The 16,364-nt window shown below is 29.5% G+C and overlaps 2 protein-coding genes and 1 long non-coding RNA gene across 4 annotated transcripts; 1 reads left to right on the forward strand and 2 right to left on the reverse strand.

The window, feature by feature from the left end:
* Positions 1-608: 608 nt before the first annotated feature.
* On the reverse strand, positions 609-1,463 carry LOC114393038 (copper transporter 5-like). The gene has a single exon (XM_028354293.1). It carries the CDS (start codon positions 1,332-1,334, stop codon positions 888-890), a length of 447 nt encoding a protein of 148 aa, XP_028210094.1. The 5' UTR covers positions 1,335-1,463; the 3' UTR covers positions 609-887.
* A 4,127-nt stretch (positions 1,464-5,590) lies between these two features.
* Positions 5,591-9,414, forward strand: LOC114392366. Its single transcript, XR_003662283.1, has 3 exons — positions 5,591-7,069; positions 8,834-9,021; positions 9,108-9,414. It is a non-coding gene; the product is annotated as an uncharacterized LOC114392366 (long non-coding RNA).
* A 4,891-nt stretch (positions 9,415-14,305) lies between these two features.
* LOC114393844 lies at positions 14,306-16,084 on the reverse strand. Of its 2 annotated transcripts, none has more exons than XM_028355305.1 (2): positions 15,786-16,084; positions 14,306-15,341 (listed from the first exon to the last, which is right to left on the reverse strand). In XM_028355305.1, exon 2 carries the CDS (start codon positions 15,331-15,333, stop codon positions 14,881-14,883), a length of 453 nt encoding a protein of 150 aa, XP_028211106.1. In that variant the 5' UTR covers positions 15,334-15,341; positions 15,786-16,084; the 3' UTR covers positions 14,306-14,880. The 2 variants fall into 2 exon arrangements, with proteins under 2 accessions (XP_028211106.1, XP_028211105.1); XM_028355304.1 differs by having other exon boundaries at positions 15,695-16,083.
* Between the last annotated feature and the right edge of the window lie 280 nt (positions 16,085-16,364).

Here is a 16,364-nt window from a genome sequence, read left to right on the forward strand (position 1 = left end):
GGCACACGTTAGGGTTTATCTTCCCTTAACTGTTTCTGGTAGTGGCTGGTGATTATGTCCTACTCGAAAATAAAGTTATTGTGGCCATCAATTTGGATGTTGTTTCATTACAAAGCCATTACTATTTTATATTTGTCTTGTTCAAAACATTTGAGAATTTAAATGATCTTCTTCCTAATTGGGACAAGTGGACAACAGAACAAGATTTTCCTGCACCACATGATTGTCACTATTCACATGCCCAGTTTCCACCAACAGCTCTCTCTTTCCTATCCATCTCTCATTGCAAGGAAAACAGATCCCTATTTTTTGGAGTAAAAATTTAGGGGGAGGGAATGATGCCCCAGTCCAAGACAGAAAAAGCCTTCAAACTCAAAAAACATTTACTTATATTTATCTCATCCCAAGAAGACAATCGGGAGTTCAAGCTTTGTCTTGTTCCACTCAAACGACTACTTGGAGTTAAAACAGATCCCTTTTTTCATACATTTCTAAATTCTAACATTCATTTCCGCGAGATAAAACGCACTTCTTCTTTTTTTCCCTCTAATTTCCACCACATTTCCAAATAAATAAATAAAAATTATCAAGAACAGCACACACCACCAGATTAAAACTCCCCATTCATAATAGTATTCCGTGATCATACATAACTCAAACTTACACGTGCATCAACACAGAAAATTACACAACACAACAGATCTTAGAGAATTAGAGACCAATCCAAATTCACAAATAGACAATTACATGAAACACATTACAATACACTAAGCACACGGAAGGGAGTCATAAGTTGTTTTGGTGGTTGGAGCTATAAGAAGGCCAAGGTTAGAATCTCCCAGTAACAAAACATATTAATTATTAAATCTGTCAATATAAAAATAAAACTAAGCACATGCGCAAGAATTATTATCAACAACAAGCGCATCATCCTCCCCCTCATTCCTGAAGAAAAAATAACCAATGGTGAGACCCACCACAATTGCTAAAAACACCCCTCCATTGAAGGACATGATCGCCAACATCAACAAGTACCCGATCGCAGAGTTCACCCCGAACAGAACCGCTTCCGCGAACTTGACGCCCAACCTGGCATTGTCGCCGCCGGCGACGCCCCACCGGAGAAGAGGGGTGCGGATCTCCGGCGCCGGCAAGGGCCTCCGGTCGCCGGCGAGGAGCTTCAGGCGAATCCGGCGATTCTCGAGGTACTGATAGAACGCGGCAACGACGAGGCAGGCGAGTAGACTCAGGACGTAACTCGTCCAGGAATCGGTCTTCCATGAATCGATCAAGATCGTCACCTTCTTGCCCCAGTAAAGGGTCATGTGCATCATTTTCGCTCTTGAAAAATTATCAGAGAGACACACAACAACGTGAAGAAAAAAACGCTGTGTTGAAATTTTCCTTGAAATTTTCGAGGGTGTTGTTCACAGAGTACAAGGAATAAGAAAATTAACTGAGCTATTTAATACTATTTATCGAGAGAGAAATTAGTAAAAATAATATATTACGTTAAAGGGCCGTTTGGTGGTTATAATTGGAAGAGATAAGATAAGATCGAAAGAAATTTAGAATTATTCTTCATCTTTTGTATTTTAATTTTTTTTACAGAATCTTTTGTATTGTAATAATGATAATGATATTTATTTTCAACACTATTAAGGTTTGGATATAACATTTCATGTTAATACTTATATAAAAAAAATTCCATTTTAATTATCCAAAACTTAATTTAAACATATGGATAAGTTAATTTTAATACATATATAAAAGATCAGTTTAGTTTTGTATTTATTTTTTATTTTATTTTATTCATAAATATTTATTGATATATTTATCTAAACTAAACACATCATTTTATATTTTTTATATAAAAAAATTAAATCATCCTCTATAAAAGTTTTTTTTTATCATGATATTAATACGAAATATCTATCCTATGAAATCATGTATCAAATTTTGATTAATTTTCCTTAGAATCTATAAGTGTAAATAAGAAAAGTATAATTCTCTTATAAGATCTATTGTATTTCATACTTATAATCAAGATTCCAAATCTTAAACAATTTAGTTGATGGACAAAAGTTTTATCACTTATATTGACCGTTATTAAATAATAGAAAAATATTAAATCATGTTTTTTCTAGAAAACATTAAATGAAAATAGATGTATTTAATATCTATAATTATAAAACACATTAAAAAGAGTTTAGGATAAGAGTTTAGTATTATTCTTTATATGTAGTCGTGTCCTTAGTAATTTTGTTTCGTTAAGTTAGTACTTTAGTATGATAGTATGATTGATTAACGAATTTCATCAAATATCCTCAAAGTTTCATTTATTTACTGTTTTGCTAGCTGCACCTTCCAGTCTTCAGGTTCGGTTATTTACTTATTTCACAGCTTCGAAGGTTATTCAGGGATTTCACAACTGTGTCTCGGATATCGTCTTCTTTACATGGTAAGTCATAGGATTTTGGTTAATTATATTTTTAAAAAAAGAGAATTTTGGTTAAATGATCAATTAAGTCAAAAAGAACAAAAAATCATTTATTAAGAAATTAACTAATAATTAAATTTGTGATAAGATATATTATAAATTAAAAAAAATCATTGTGTTTTTTTTAAATTTTGTATTGAAATGCTTACTTCTTTATGCTCCCTTCTAATATAAAATTATTCAAAAATAATATAAATCATTGTGAATTTCGTGAAGTACAATATTGAAACAATAAATTAAATATTATAAATAATGCAAAAATCTAAGTTTTTTTTTCCTTGTATCTCTATGCTCATCCTCGACAAATTAAGGAACAGTGAACGACGTTTATATTATGAGTGTTGCTTTCTTGGATTCATCGTTGGTCGAAACCAAAGTAGACAGCGCAACCTCAACCTTTCTGCATATATATGTCTCTTATTGAAACTACTTTAAATTATAGTAATGCCAAGGAGAGAGTGAAGTTAACGATGAGATCCACGACGGACGCACTGAACCTATGCTATCCTGTGGCGACGCTCCTCTCCCCTGTCAGTGTTGAGGTTCCCCGACGGCTAGCTCCTACAGAGGCACAGGAAAGCGAAAAGAATGAAGCTGCATTCACCCACAGACACAGAGTGGTTCATAGTTCATACTTCATAGCTCCCCTTCCCATCGAGGTTCATCTTCTGAAAACTATTCTGGTTACTCTAATTAATTACTTTCATTTTTAGCCATATATATATATACACATGATCAAATTACACTGTCTAATTTTTAATCATTATTATACTATTTTATAACTTTTAATTTAATTATATTTTTACCGTTGGATTAAGTTCATTTTATATATATCAAATATACAAAAATTTAATATTAGTTTAAAATCATTTGATATTTTGTTCACATAAATTAAAATCTACCTAATATAAATATTTTAAAATATATTAATAAATTATTTGATTACCTACTAGTTGTTCTATAATTTTAATAAAATTTGACATAAATGATCTTGATAATATATAAATATAATTCAACAATTGGATCAATAAAAATAACATTTTATATCTAGTTATAAAAGTAATATAATAGTTGTTAAAATTATACCAATATAATTTGATTTATCCTCTCTCTATATATATATATATTGAATTATTTAAATTATGATATAAGATATTTAACTATATATTGCTAATTTTTTTTTTAAAAAAAATTAAAATGCAATTTAGAAAGAGCTAAAAGATGGTAGGTTTAAAGAGATAGACCTTTAAAGTCCAAGCATACAAATAAAAAGAACGATGGTTTGAAATGATTGAGAAAGATTTTCTTTTTTTTACTAGTTGTGAAGATAGTGCGTGAAATGCATATATAGCTAGAGGAAAAAAGAACAAAATATTGAGGATGATGTTAAGAATTTTAACAATTTACTTTTTATTTTAAAAAATGTTAAGAATTTTTTAAGTATAATAATAGATTAACATTAATTGATATATATATATATATATATATATATATATATATGTTATAGTATATCATAAGATAAGTTTTTGTATTAAGAGTGATTTTGTGATAGGTTGTGTCAATATTCGAAGTGAGTAATCTGTTGATAGTTTCTATATTGTTTAACTTTAAACTTGAAGACATGAACAATAAGTGAAAATATTAATTTAATATCTTTGATAAAAGTAATCATCTTTGTAATTTTAAAAAATAATTATTAGTAAAATTAAGAAATTTATCATATATTTTTTTAATATAAAAAATGCTTATTATATATAGACTAAAATATAGAAATAGTCCTTTAACTTAATTTTTGGTTTTAAATTAATTGTCTCTAACTTTTAAAAGTTCTAAATGATCATTTACTTATTTAATTAATGACAAGTTAATCATTTTGAAAAATTGATCATTTTTTTAATTTTGAACACAATTTTAAATATTTTTTATTCATTCAAAATGTAAAATTTATCTCATTAGATTCATCTACATAAAAATTATAAAAATCAATTAATGTTCGATCCAAAAACACACATAAGCAAGCTGAAAATATAATAAAAAATAAATCATAATCAATAAAAACTTAAAAATTTAATATCACATTGTCTTTTTATTATTTATGAGACTCATTTTTCACATGATTTTTATTATATTTATAATCTTTTTTATTTTGAACATTAATTTATTCTTATAATTTTCTTGTAAATAATCTAATGAAATAAGTGCTCATAAGAAAAAAGATTTAAAGTCAGTGTTCAACAATCAAAAGTAATCAATATTTCAAAAGCACATATAGATAGCTTCCCTACTGTCTGAAACAGTGTCGCGTGTATTACCGAGTAAGCATGATCAACAGAAAAGTTCATCTTCATATAACCAACAGCCGTGTGGCCAGAAGAAGGAATCTGATATATTATGAGTTAGCATATGAAACTTTCATAATCAGATTTAGTAACATAGACCATTCATTAAAGGAATAATATGACAATTTCATTCTTGCGCTACAACACTGCGTGCCAGGACCTTATCTTAATTGAATGTTTGGTGGATTTCTAATATGTTATTCAATACTTAGAGAGAGTAAAATAAGAGGAAAAAAAATATAAATATAATATGATTTATGGTGTAATAAAAAATGAGAGATGCAGACAAATGTAATGATTGGAAGTTTAAAATTAATTATGAGTGGCTCATTTATTAATACTCATCTTAATTAGATCCATTTTTCCTAGGAAAAATATTTGATAAATATTCAATGTGTTATTAAATATCTAGACAAAGAGTAAAAAGAGAGAAAATGATATATTCAATACGGTTTATGATTTGATGAAAAAAAGATTAAAAAAAATAGAGGTGTTGATGAAGTGTTTAAAATAAATTAAGGTTTGTGTATCATTATTATTTTTAAGTCCATCTATGCATTAGTCATTAAATATATTTTTAGTTCCTATAATTTATTTATTTTTTTCATTTTTGTCCATGCAAATTTTATTTTCTTTGTTTTAATACTTATAAAATTTGATTGTTTTTATTTTTTATCCTTAAAGTATTTTAGATAATAATTTTTTTCATTTGACGAAAAACAAAACAAACTAAAAACTAAAATGAAAAAAAATTAGAAGGATAAAAATGAAGAAAAAGAAGGTATATTACTCGGGGTTTAAACCTGTGCATTATTAAACAGGATATGATTACAGTGAGCCCAAATAGGCCATAGAACCACAAATCAAACACCCCACCATATCCTTTTTGCTCCCTCCCACGAACAAGACCTCCATATGGTGCCAAAAGTGCTCCACAATTTTGAATTGACATAGCTGCATGCACCTCTAACCATGCATAGCAGCAAGAGCAAATCCTAGAAGCAAAAGCACAACTAAAGGACAAGTGAAACGTGGTTTCTTCAGCCTGCATGCAGGTTGCAAAAGGTGCAATTGCTATCGTTATTTGTTAGCTGAATTGTCCTTCGTTGGAGACTTGTTCAGCGATATTCTCCAAGCTAGAGCTGCTAACTTTGATGGTACCAAAATGAACCAAAAAAGTTTTAAAGAAATCTGCATTGTCCACATCCTCAGGGCATAACAGCAACCTGTAAGCAGTTTTAACAGTAAAACAACTGCCCATCCACCTCCAAGAGTCTTCTTAATTGTACCCTTTTTGGTTTTACAGAATTTATAACACTCAAATAGCAGTAGGCAACCGCAACATCAAGATACTTTAACAATCCATGATCTATCATAACCCTAATGGTAACCGCATTTCTCGTAATTATCCACAATATAAAGGTTTTCTAGGTTATCACACCCACAATTTAAAACCATGCATGCAATAAATCATCGAGTGAGGAAATTAATTTCTTTGTTGTCCTTTTTCCAATTATCTCTGTACCATTCCCATGTAGTTGTGTTAATATTTAATTTTGTGATTCAATTTTAAAATTATGTGATTTTGAAGAGATAGCTTAGGAACAATTAAAAAAAAAACAACAAAGAAGACATGTCTGTAAAGACCTCTTCCAATAAAAATAAAAAAACTCCCTACTCCGTTAATAATCTTCACCCACAAAGATTCCTTCGTTAATAGTCCAAGCTAAGTCTCCCTTCCTCCTTAATATCCAAGTCTTCAAGTCTTCCTTAATAGTCCAAGGCTTCCTTCCTCCTTCAGCTTGCACACTCTCTTCCAGCTCATCCAATATATCATAAATAAATAAATAAAACTATATACGGAGTTTCCTCTTAAAATCAAGGAAATTTTTACCGAACTTCCCCTTAAATATAATTTAATTAAACCTAAAATCAAGGAAGTTTCCTCTTGGCTCGTGAATAAATGTTTGTCGAGGGGAATATATAAGAATTTAATTTGCAAGCTTCGTCAATTTATCCGATAGAACTCCTCTTAATTCCTCCAAACTATGTCTCCAAAGAAGAGAAATATTGATGCAGTGAATGATCTTGATCATGAACACCTAACAAATTCGAAAAAGAAAAGTGATGAGAACCTATGGAATCTGATCAAGGGCTCCACCACGAGCTGGATCTATGCTTTCTTTTGGCGATGCTCCTCTTACAAGTCTTGTGTTCTCAGAAAATTCCGGTAATTAGCATGATTATTATATACTTTCATTTTGGTGAGAATTAGAAACAAGTTAATTAAAATTATTCTCAGTATAAAAGTTACATCATCATCCAATCGAATATTAAAATTAATGATAAGTTTCTTAATATTTATAATAACTGACTTAAATGTTTGATTTTTTTTTCATGAATATGGGATGATGCATGTGTTTGATTGATTGACTTAATAAAGATGCTTAAATTTAATTAGGACAGTATAGATGTCTTTTTAGACTGCCATTATATATTGAGAGAGAGGAGACGTATGATATATTATATGAGAATGAGAATGATTATTAATTTGATTCATTAGATTAAAATGAAAAGTTAAAATTAAAATATTTTAAATTTAAATTAAAGTCTCATTTAATCATAAATTTTTTTATAAGATTTCTCAAAAGAAAATCAAATATTTTAAAGAGTTAATTTACGTCAAGATCATCACTACAACTACCATCATTGTCGCAATCATCACACTCATGATCGTCATCATGATTACCGTTGCCGGCGACAGTGACAGTCATGTTGGTGGCAACCACAGTGGTCATGACGACGATCACGACGGTGGTGGCAACGGCAATCACAACGGTGGCAGCAATAGTGGTCATGTTGATAGCGTCAATGGTGGCAGCAATCGTCATGTTAGTGGTGATGATGGTGGTCATGGCGATGATCACGACAGTAATGACAACAATGATAATCATGTTGGTGGCGACAACGATGGTCATAACAGTGATCATGGTGGTGGTGGTTGCGGCAATAGCGGTAAAGTTGTGGTGACGATCTTGACGTAAATTTAAAATATCTGATTTTTTGTTTGATAAATCTTATATATAATTTATACTTAAATGATTTTAATTTGTGTGTGTGTGTGTCTCTGATCCTAGTATAAATATACTATTGATATTAATCACAGTATAAGATTATTATTCGAAATCTTTGTCTATAGCATGCAAATTAAATTTAATTAGAAACACCTCAAAATTGCAAAAATGCTAAAAATATCCTACACCCCAAAATTATTAAATGAAAATTGTTCATCTCAAACACACAATACCATTACTTCTTCGGTACGTACACCCACACCAGCAAGTAAGATTCTCTAAAAACATTACTAGAAGAAGAAAATAAGAAAAAAAATGAAATGAGCTTTTCCATTAATTAAAATGAGTTTTTCATTAACTAATTTGTAGATGTCATCTGATCTTTTAGAGAAGTTATATTGGTGAGCTTCTAAAAATTAACTCATGGAGAATTTATTTTTACTTATGAAAAAGTCCATCTCCTCTTTTTTCTTCTTATTTTCTTCTTTTAGAAGTGATTCTAAAAAAGCTTATCCAAACATACTTATTCCGTAGTGAATCAGAGAGTGTAAAAGCAATCTTAATTCATGGGACAGAAATCCTTTTATAGTTTCCCATTCTTGGATTAGGCCTCTTGGGTCTTGTATTGTGTTTTGTTTTTTCAGGTGTCCTTTAGGTCTTCCTTTGTTGTGGGCCAGCCCACAACCTAGACATATATCATAACAATTTTTTCCAAGTCAAGGGGATAAAGTTATTTCGATAATACTTCTTCACTTTCTTTTCACCTAAATAATTTGTTAAGTATCTTGATATTGAATTAACAAATAAAAATTTTTTAATTATTTTTTACATTAAATTAATAATTCTCTTAAATAGCTTGCATGTAGGCTTTAGAGACTTTTGTTTTCCTTTCGTATTTAATCTATAATACATTTTCACAGGAATGATAAAAGGTGGCATGGAAGAGCAGATAATGAGATACATAATCATGAAAACGATGACTTATCTAAGAAATCCCGTGGCAAAGAAAAGATGAGTGATTCAAAATCTTCATGGTCCTTGTTAACAGAAAGTTCTGAAGGAGGCATTAGTATCGATACTACACATGAGTTTTCTGGACCCTCATCATGTATAGTTTCCATTAATAACTATAATGTAAGTGTTCATTTTAAAATTATTTCTAGCTAAGAGTTAAAAGATTTCATTTTGATATAGGACTGTGATCGAAAGGGATTTGAGTATAAGAAGAATCAAGACCAAGTTATCAACAATGGAGAATCAAGATCATAAAGCAATCAAGTGAATCAACAACGGTGATGCTTGAAGTTTTATTATTATTATTATGAGCAAAAAATATTTCATTGTAAGTAAAATAGAACATTAACACAAGAGATGCTAAATCCATCAAGAAACGTTAGGCACATTATGCTCACCAAATTAAAAGTAACCAACACGGCAACACGTGAAAATGCGAAGCATGGATGTACACACAAGTAAATGCAATGCATGTGATACTAGAAATTTTTACACACACATTAAAACAAAAAAATAATATATACACAAACATACATATCCTTCTATTATTTACACAAACATACACTTTTACTATTTACTGTGTAAATTTGAGTTAGAAAAACTTAATTTATATTGTGATTTTTTTAAAATTTTATAAAACCAAGTTGAGAATTCAAGTTTTCTCAACCCAAGTTCTCAACTTTGTTTTTTTTTTTAAAAAAAAACATAATTTTTTTAAAAGATAATAAAATAATATAAATAAAGGAAATTAATTTAAAATAATAAAATTAGAGAATATAAATAAGAATAAATTAATTCTTAGTATTTACAAGATGTTTAAGTGTTTTAAGTTTATAATTTATTTAAGTATCTACATGATAATTAAAAAATTATATATTAGTTTTTTGTTATATGTTTGTGTAAAAAATTCTGTGATACTAAATTGCACTAAAGGGATGTTGTGTATTTAATTCCATGCATCTCATACACAGTAGTACAAGCCATTATCCTACATAAAAACCTTCGCTGTATTTCGACCATGCAGCCAAAATCGTGGCTTTAATCAATTCATATAGTAGATATTCTTCCCCCAAAAAGACTCAATCACTGTTAATTAGAGATATGGATGTCTTAGTTGCTATTGGCTGAATGTTAGAAGTTATTACGAGTAATTATTAAAAATTACTTTAAGTTATGAACCTTTATTGATAAATATGTAGACGTATGTACCCATCTTATAATGTAACAAGTTTGGAACTTTGTCATTAAAATTCATGTATTTTGGTCATTCGTTATCTGCTATGTATGTATATAGTCCTATATTTTCATTAAAAACAAATTATTATATTTATATAATCCTATATATTCATCACTCGTCAAAAGATTAGTTGGGTTTCAAGCAAGTTTTCAGTCACTTTCTTTCCATTTACCATTTCAATTTCATTTTCTTGTTTTCTTTTCCTATCTTTCAATTCATATTTTTTTCCCAATGAAAATGTAATTAAGATTGATTTCTGAGTTTGAAGATAGTGACGGTTAAAATTATTATTTTATTAAATTAGCTATTTTAAAATATAAAATATTAATGATTTTAGTTTTAAACCGACAAAAGGAGGGAATTGTCTTTTTCTTAAAGAAAGCTTAGTAAAGGTCTAAAACAAAAACCAAAGTAGGAACAACTAAAAGCAATAAAGGACTAAGAACATATTTTAGAAGAAAAAAAAAAAATATGTGTGACTATTATGCATATCTTTACACCTATCATAGCCACGTATCAAACAATTCTATATACTTTCAACTAATTTCTTAAAACTGATCAATTTGAAATTGATAGTATTTTGGAGGTATTAAAATTATAGCGTATTTGCTTTGTCATTTCAAATGTTGTGGCACACTTTCATGGCATAAGTGCATATTTAGATTTTTGTTTAATTTGTGATAACACGTGCTTCGAGACGCATCTAACTAATGAACACAAAAGACACTTCTTTGATCCTTCGTGAAACATAGTTTGGAGGTCATTCATTTGATACTCAAACATATCCTAAGCAAGGAAGAGGATGCTTTTGAAAACAAACGTTGGGTGTAATCGACAGTCCAAGCATGCATTTGAAATTCGTCGTCATAAAATGAACAAATTTTTTAAAACAAGATTAAAAAAAATTAAAATAATTCAAGAAATAAAATTTATGCTTAAATTTATATTTAAATATTTTGTTTTTGGTCTTCTAAATTTAAAGTTGCTTTTTTATTTCCTAGAACATTCATAATGTTCTTTGTAATCCCTCTACACATTGTGAACCAAATAAGAAATAAAATATTCACAACTTTTGTGATAATTTTTTGCCTTTAGAAATTTATTTTCTATTTTCTATTTTAAAATATATTTTTTTGGCAATTAAATATTACCATATAATTACAAAAATTAAAAACTTATTAACTACTTTAAAAACTATTTTAATTTTTTTATCAACTTGCATGATTCTAACAGTTTTAAATGTTCGGAAATCATATTTTAAAACTTAAAATATAAAATCAAATTCAAATGGTTAAAATCATCACAAATTATAAATATCTTACTTTTTGTTTAACTCACATTATGGAAAAGGATTGAAAAGTATTATGTAAATTTTAGGAACTAAAATACAACTTTAAATTATAAAGATAAAAAAAATAACACGGATAAAAAATATATTTAAATTCAAAATTTATTTAAGCCCAAGAATTTAATATAATCCAACCTCAAGGGACCGTTGTTCACCTCTGTGTATAAGCACCATTTTCCCCAAATTAAACAATTGAACGTTGTTAGAGTTCAGACTTTTGTTGCCCAACTTTAGTGAGCCAATCTTTTAGGTCATCCCATCATTTACTTTTGGTCTCTTTTTCTTGGGCTTTGTCTTCAACCATTATCATTGAGTATGAAAATTAAAATTTTCGCACCCTCTTTTTGCTTGTTTGGATAACGAAAGCTTGAAAAGCATGTTAGAGAGCATGAGTTTTGTTTATTTTATTATTTTTAAAAATGTGACATCCGAGTTTTTGTGCGTAGGAAAAAAATTTATTGAACATATATAAAGATTTCTCATCATTTTTTCTTTTTGAGGGGATAAAGATTTCTCATCATTATTACACTAGTTAATGATATTTCAATTAGTGGTTGACGTCATGTATCCACCGTTAATGGATTAATAATTTGTTTAAAATTTATAAAAAAAAATAATTTGTTTAAAAAACTATTTAGTTATTTACATACATTTTCATACGTGCTTTTATATATATATATATATATATATATATATATATATATATATATATATATATAGAAAAAGTTACAAAATTTTCATGTGTCTATTTAGAAAATGTTAAGGGGCGCTAATTAAAAAGATGAAAATAGTTTATTGGGATAGTGGCTCGATCCAAAATAATAGTTGTTATAGGTTGGCTTAAACGAAAAAAATAATAAATACATGAAAAAGAGTAATAATTTTATAAAATCTTATATTATCATTAATTTATTTATCATTTTTTTTGTCTATCATTAATATTATAAGAGATATAAGGGAGAAAAATAATTAATATTATATTAAAAAGTTAAAATAACATTGAGAAAATTATTTTCTCCTACACAACAAGTATTGATTTGAAGTTATTCCTGAAAAAATAATGACAAATCTTCGTCCAACCAAAAATAAATAAAGAGTTGAAACATGAATCATTTGATTAAAAGATATAAGCATTATAACATTGTGTTAATCATTCTTGATATCTTTGGTACCAAAACTTATAACACAAATTACAGGAGCACAAATCTTCAATTTCACTTTTGAAGTGTTATTCTTTCTCTTAAATGATTACTAGAGTATAAAATTATATAGCTAATTTTGCAAATATTAAAAATTTAAAATCATGTTAAATAGACTCTTAAATATTTAAAAAATAATTAATTATTGTATTTTAATAAAATATATTAATTTGAATAATGTTTGATAATTAAAAATTGCTTATATAATTCTATTGCTTTAATACCTAATTAAGAAAAAAATAATATTATAAATATCGAATTAGTGGTTTATTATAACAGAATATGCAATACAAAATTATAGTTAGATTGATCAAGCAGTGTACGTAAATGGAGATGCAAGGTGTGTTAAACAGTAATGGGAAAAAGAAAGAGGAAAAAAATTAATTGTTTAATTTTTTCTGCTAACAAAATTAATATTCTAACATATTAATATTTATCAATAATTTTTTTATTACAATTTTTTTTGTCATGTATCATGATCCGATAGACTAATTTCACTCGTAATACATGATTGTTATTGGCTTAAAATTTTTTTACACACGATAAAAATCAAACACTAATTATTTCAATAAATAGATATTTTATACTACTGTGTCAAATCATTAGATTAATTTTTTTTTGTTTTAATTGAGTTCGATTTTTACATGAAAAACATATAAAGAGCATGTAATATTTGGGATCAGCCTATTAAACTTGAGTTGGATGGCAAGCAGAGGGCAAAGCAAGAAAAAGAGTCATGCGTCAGAGAGTGGGGATAAGAATAAAATTTCGTTTAGAAATCCTTATCATGAGGGGTCTAGCATTTTCAACTTTTAGCTGTAGTGGGACCATAAACTATGGATTCTTTCTGATTCTCATTGTACATAGTGCCCCCATCATTTCATCCTCCATCTCCATCTTGCCATCCCCCATCCCATAATAATATACCACAAATTTTTTCATGGGATCAAAAACCATCACCAACAAGCCATTGGATTAGACCCTCTTGCCACTAGATATTTTGTTTTCCCAACACATATATCTTTGTCATGTGCATCTTCAAATATGGTAATTTAGTGGCTTGAGAGTTAAAAAGCTTTCACTTTAGATGTCACACTTCTATCCTACAAAAGATTTGCTTAGTATTTTAACAACTATGAATGGAGCATGTGAATTGAAATTAATTAGAGAAGATGGATCATGAAGGACAATGTGGCTCTTTCTGTTCATTTGGCCCGAGAGTCCTTTTTAATGTCTTTCAAATCAACCTCTTGTTTACTGATAACATATTAGCTTAAGACTATCATGGCATTATGAATTAAAACAATTGTTCTTGGTTCTTCTCCCATAGACAACCTCAGCATACCATGCTACTGCATTTTATTTAGATGATCACCCAGCATTGAAAAATTAATTAGGATGCAAGTAGTTACATGGAAGTAATTAGAAGCATTGATATCCCACTGGGAGTAGCACAATCATTTCAATAATGAATGGTAAGATGGAATGATTTCAACATGATTTCAGGTACTAAACAAAACATTTTGTACAAAAAAGAAAGAAACAAGAAAATTAACTTGGAAGAATATATAAAAAGCTAAATTTGGGCCAACCATAGAAAAACTGAAATTCCATTACTAGTAACCAAAAGTGACATTTAGATTGAAGTCAAGGAAGGAAGACTCCTCTCAACAATCATCCACTCAATCCCAAATGTCAAACAAAAACAACCAACAACTCAACACCTTAACCTAAACCATAACCCAACGATTCCTACCTGACTAACCACAACACAGTAAAACAAGACACACAACTGAGCTTAGTAACTCAACCTTGACTCACACACACAATGCTTGTGGATCATGAACTACATTGTTTATTCTTAACATTATCTTCAATTATTCAATAAGTCTCCATTTTATTTGCACTCGAATATTTATCTATACAAAACTTAGATAGAGTACCTCAAGGGTTACCACTATTACTCTCTGATCAGAACAAAAATTTCACCTTGATAATTAGTAAAACTCCAATTGTCGAGGTGAAACTTCAATTATAACAAAGAATAATACTATAACCACTAAAAGAACTGTATCTAAGATTTGTACTAATGAATATGTGATGGGTCACTCTTTCTTCTTTTAGATATCACAAATATTTTCTAAAAGAGACAATCATGTTCAAAACAGATCAGTCTGTCTCCCCCTGTGTTGGAGTTCCTTGCATGGTTGAGAAACAGCTGTGAGATCTCCCAAGTGGTCGACAAATGAAACGGTCTTTCCTGGGAGAATCCAAAGTGCGAAAGAGGATCTGTTTCACTGCCAGAATGAAATCCTCATTGGTGTTATCTGGAGGACCAGAAGACTTGAACTGTTGGCAGAACCTCATGTGTCGCTTCAGAGCCTCATCCATTGTTATCACAATCTTCTCTCTCTCCCTCTCTTCCTTCACAGCCTCCGAACACAGTCCACATATCCATCGACCCCCGTAGCGCTCCCTCACGCGCCCAATGTACGCGTGCGTGCACTCCTCCATCAGCCCGCAGCAGCAGCACTTCACCGACGACACCGCCGTCTCCGCCTCCGCCACCGCCACCTCCGCCGCCGACAGCGACTTTGTTTCTTTCAAAACCTTACCAGCCATGCTCTCTCCTGTAATACACACAACAACATCAACAATCACAAAATTTGTATAACAAAAATCCTTATATTAATTAGGTACAAGGAATTTTCATGTTATTTGTTTAATTTAGGAATTTAATGACAAAAAACGATGATAATAAACATACTTCACAAGCCAGAGTCAAAGATTATTTCTCTTTTATTAGAAGAAATCAAACTTGAGTATTTTACTCAATTAATTAATTGAATTAGACATCCTTAATACTGAGAAATCTATCTATTTAGCATTTCTTACAAGATCTTCTTTCATATACACGAGTCAAATAATATGAAAATTTATTTAAGATTTCTCATCAGATAGATATTGTTTCATATGCACGTACCGAAATATCGGAAGGGATTGAATTGAAATTGGAGGATCCTATGAGAGTTAATGGAAGGATCTAGAAATGGAGATAATGGAATATGAATTACTTATCGCTCCTTCTCCCACTGGGTCTCTTGAACCTTCTCTCCGCCGAAAATCAGAACCCCGAATGGCGTATAGTACATCCCAGAGCCTTGAGTGGCTCTCTTAGTGCCAAAAATTAGAATCAAATTATATACAAAGGACAAAGATCAATTGTTCATGTGTGTGATGGATCTGTGTTTTTTGTTGCCTCCACTCATCAACAACATGTGTATGTGTATGTGTTGTGTTCTGTTTTGTGTGTGTGTGTGAGGAGTTATGCGGAGCAGAGGCAAAGGTGTGTGTTGTGTGTTGTGTGTGGATAAATATAGATGCGGATCTGTGTGTTGTGATTTTTATTCTGAAAAAGGTTAATAGAAAGGAAAAAAAACTCCCAATCATTGGAGTGGTTCGGTGGGGGATTGGTAATTTAATTACTACTATTTACTAGTTACGTAAGCTGAGTGACAACACTTTTATGTTTTCATGTTGTTGTTTTACTTGGGAGACTGTGCTATAAGTATTAGTTTTGATTTATCAATAGGTCTCTAGAAACGACAATATTCCTTCATTTTTTTCTAGTAAAACAATACTCCTTCCTTTCA

The sequence above is a fragment of the Glycine soja genome, chromosome 17 (assembly GCF_004193775.1).
Source record: "Glycine soja cultivar W05 chromosome 17, ASM419377v2, whole genome shotgun sequence".
In the NCBI taxonomy this organism is placed as follows: Eukaryota; Viridiplantae; Streptophyta; class Magnoliopsida; order Fabales; family Fabaceae; genus Glycine; species Glycine soja.

Coding starts and splice junctions, on each gene's coding strand:
- LOC114393038 (XM_028354293.1), bottom strand. CDS start 1,334: ATGATGCACATGACCCTTTACTGGGGCAAGAAGGTGACGATCTTGATC.
- LOC114393844 (XM_028355305.1), bottom strand. CDS start 15,333: ATGGCTGGTAAGGTTTTGAAAGAAACAAAGTCGCTGTCGGCGGCGGAG.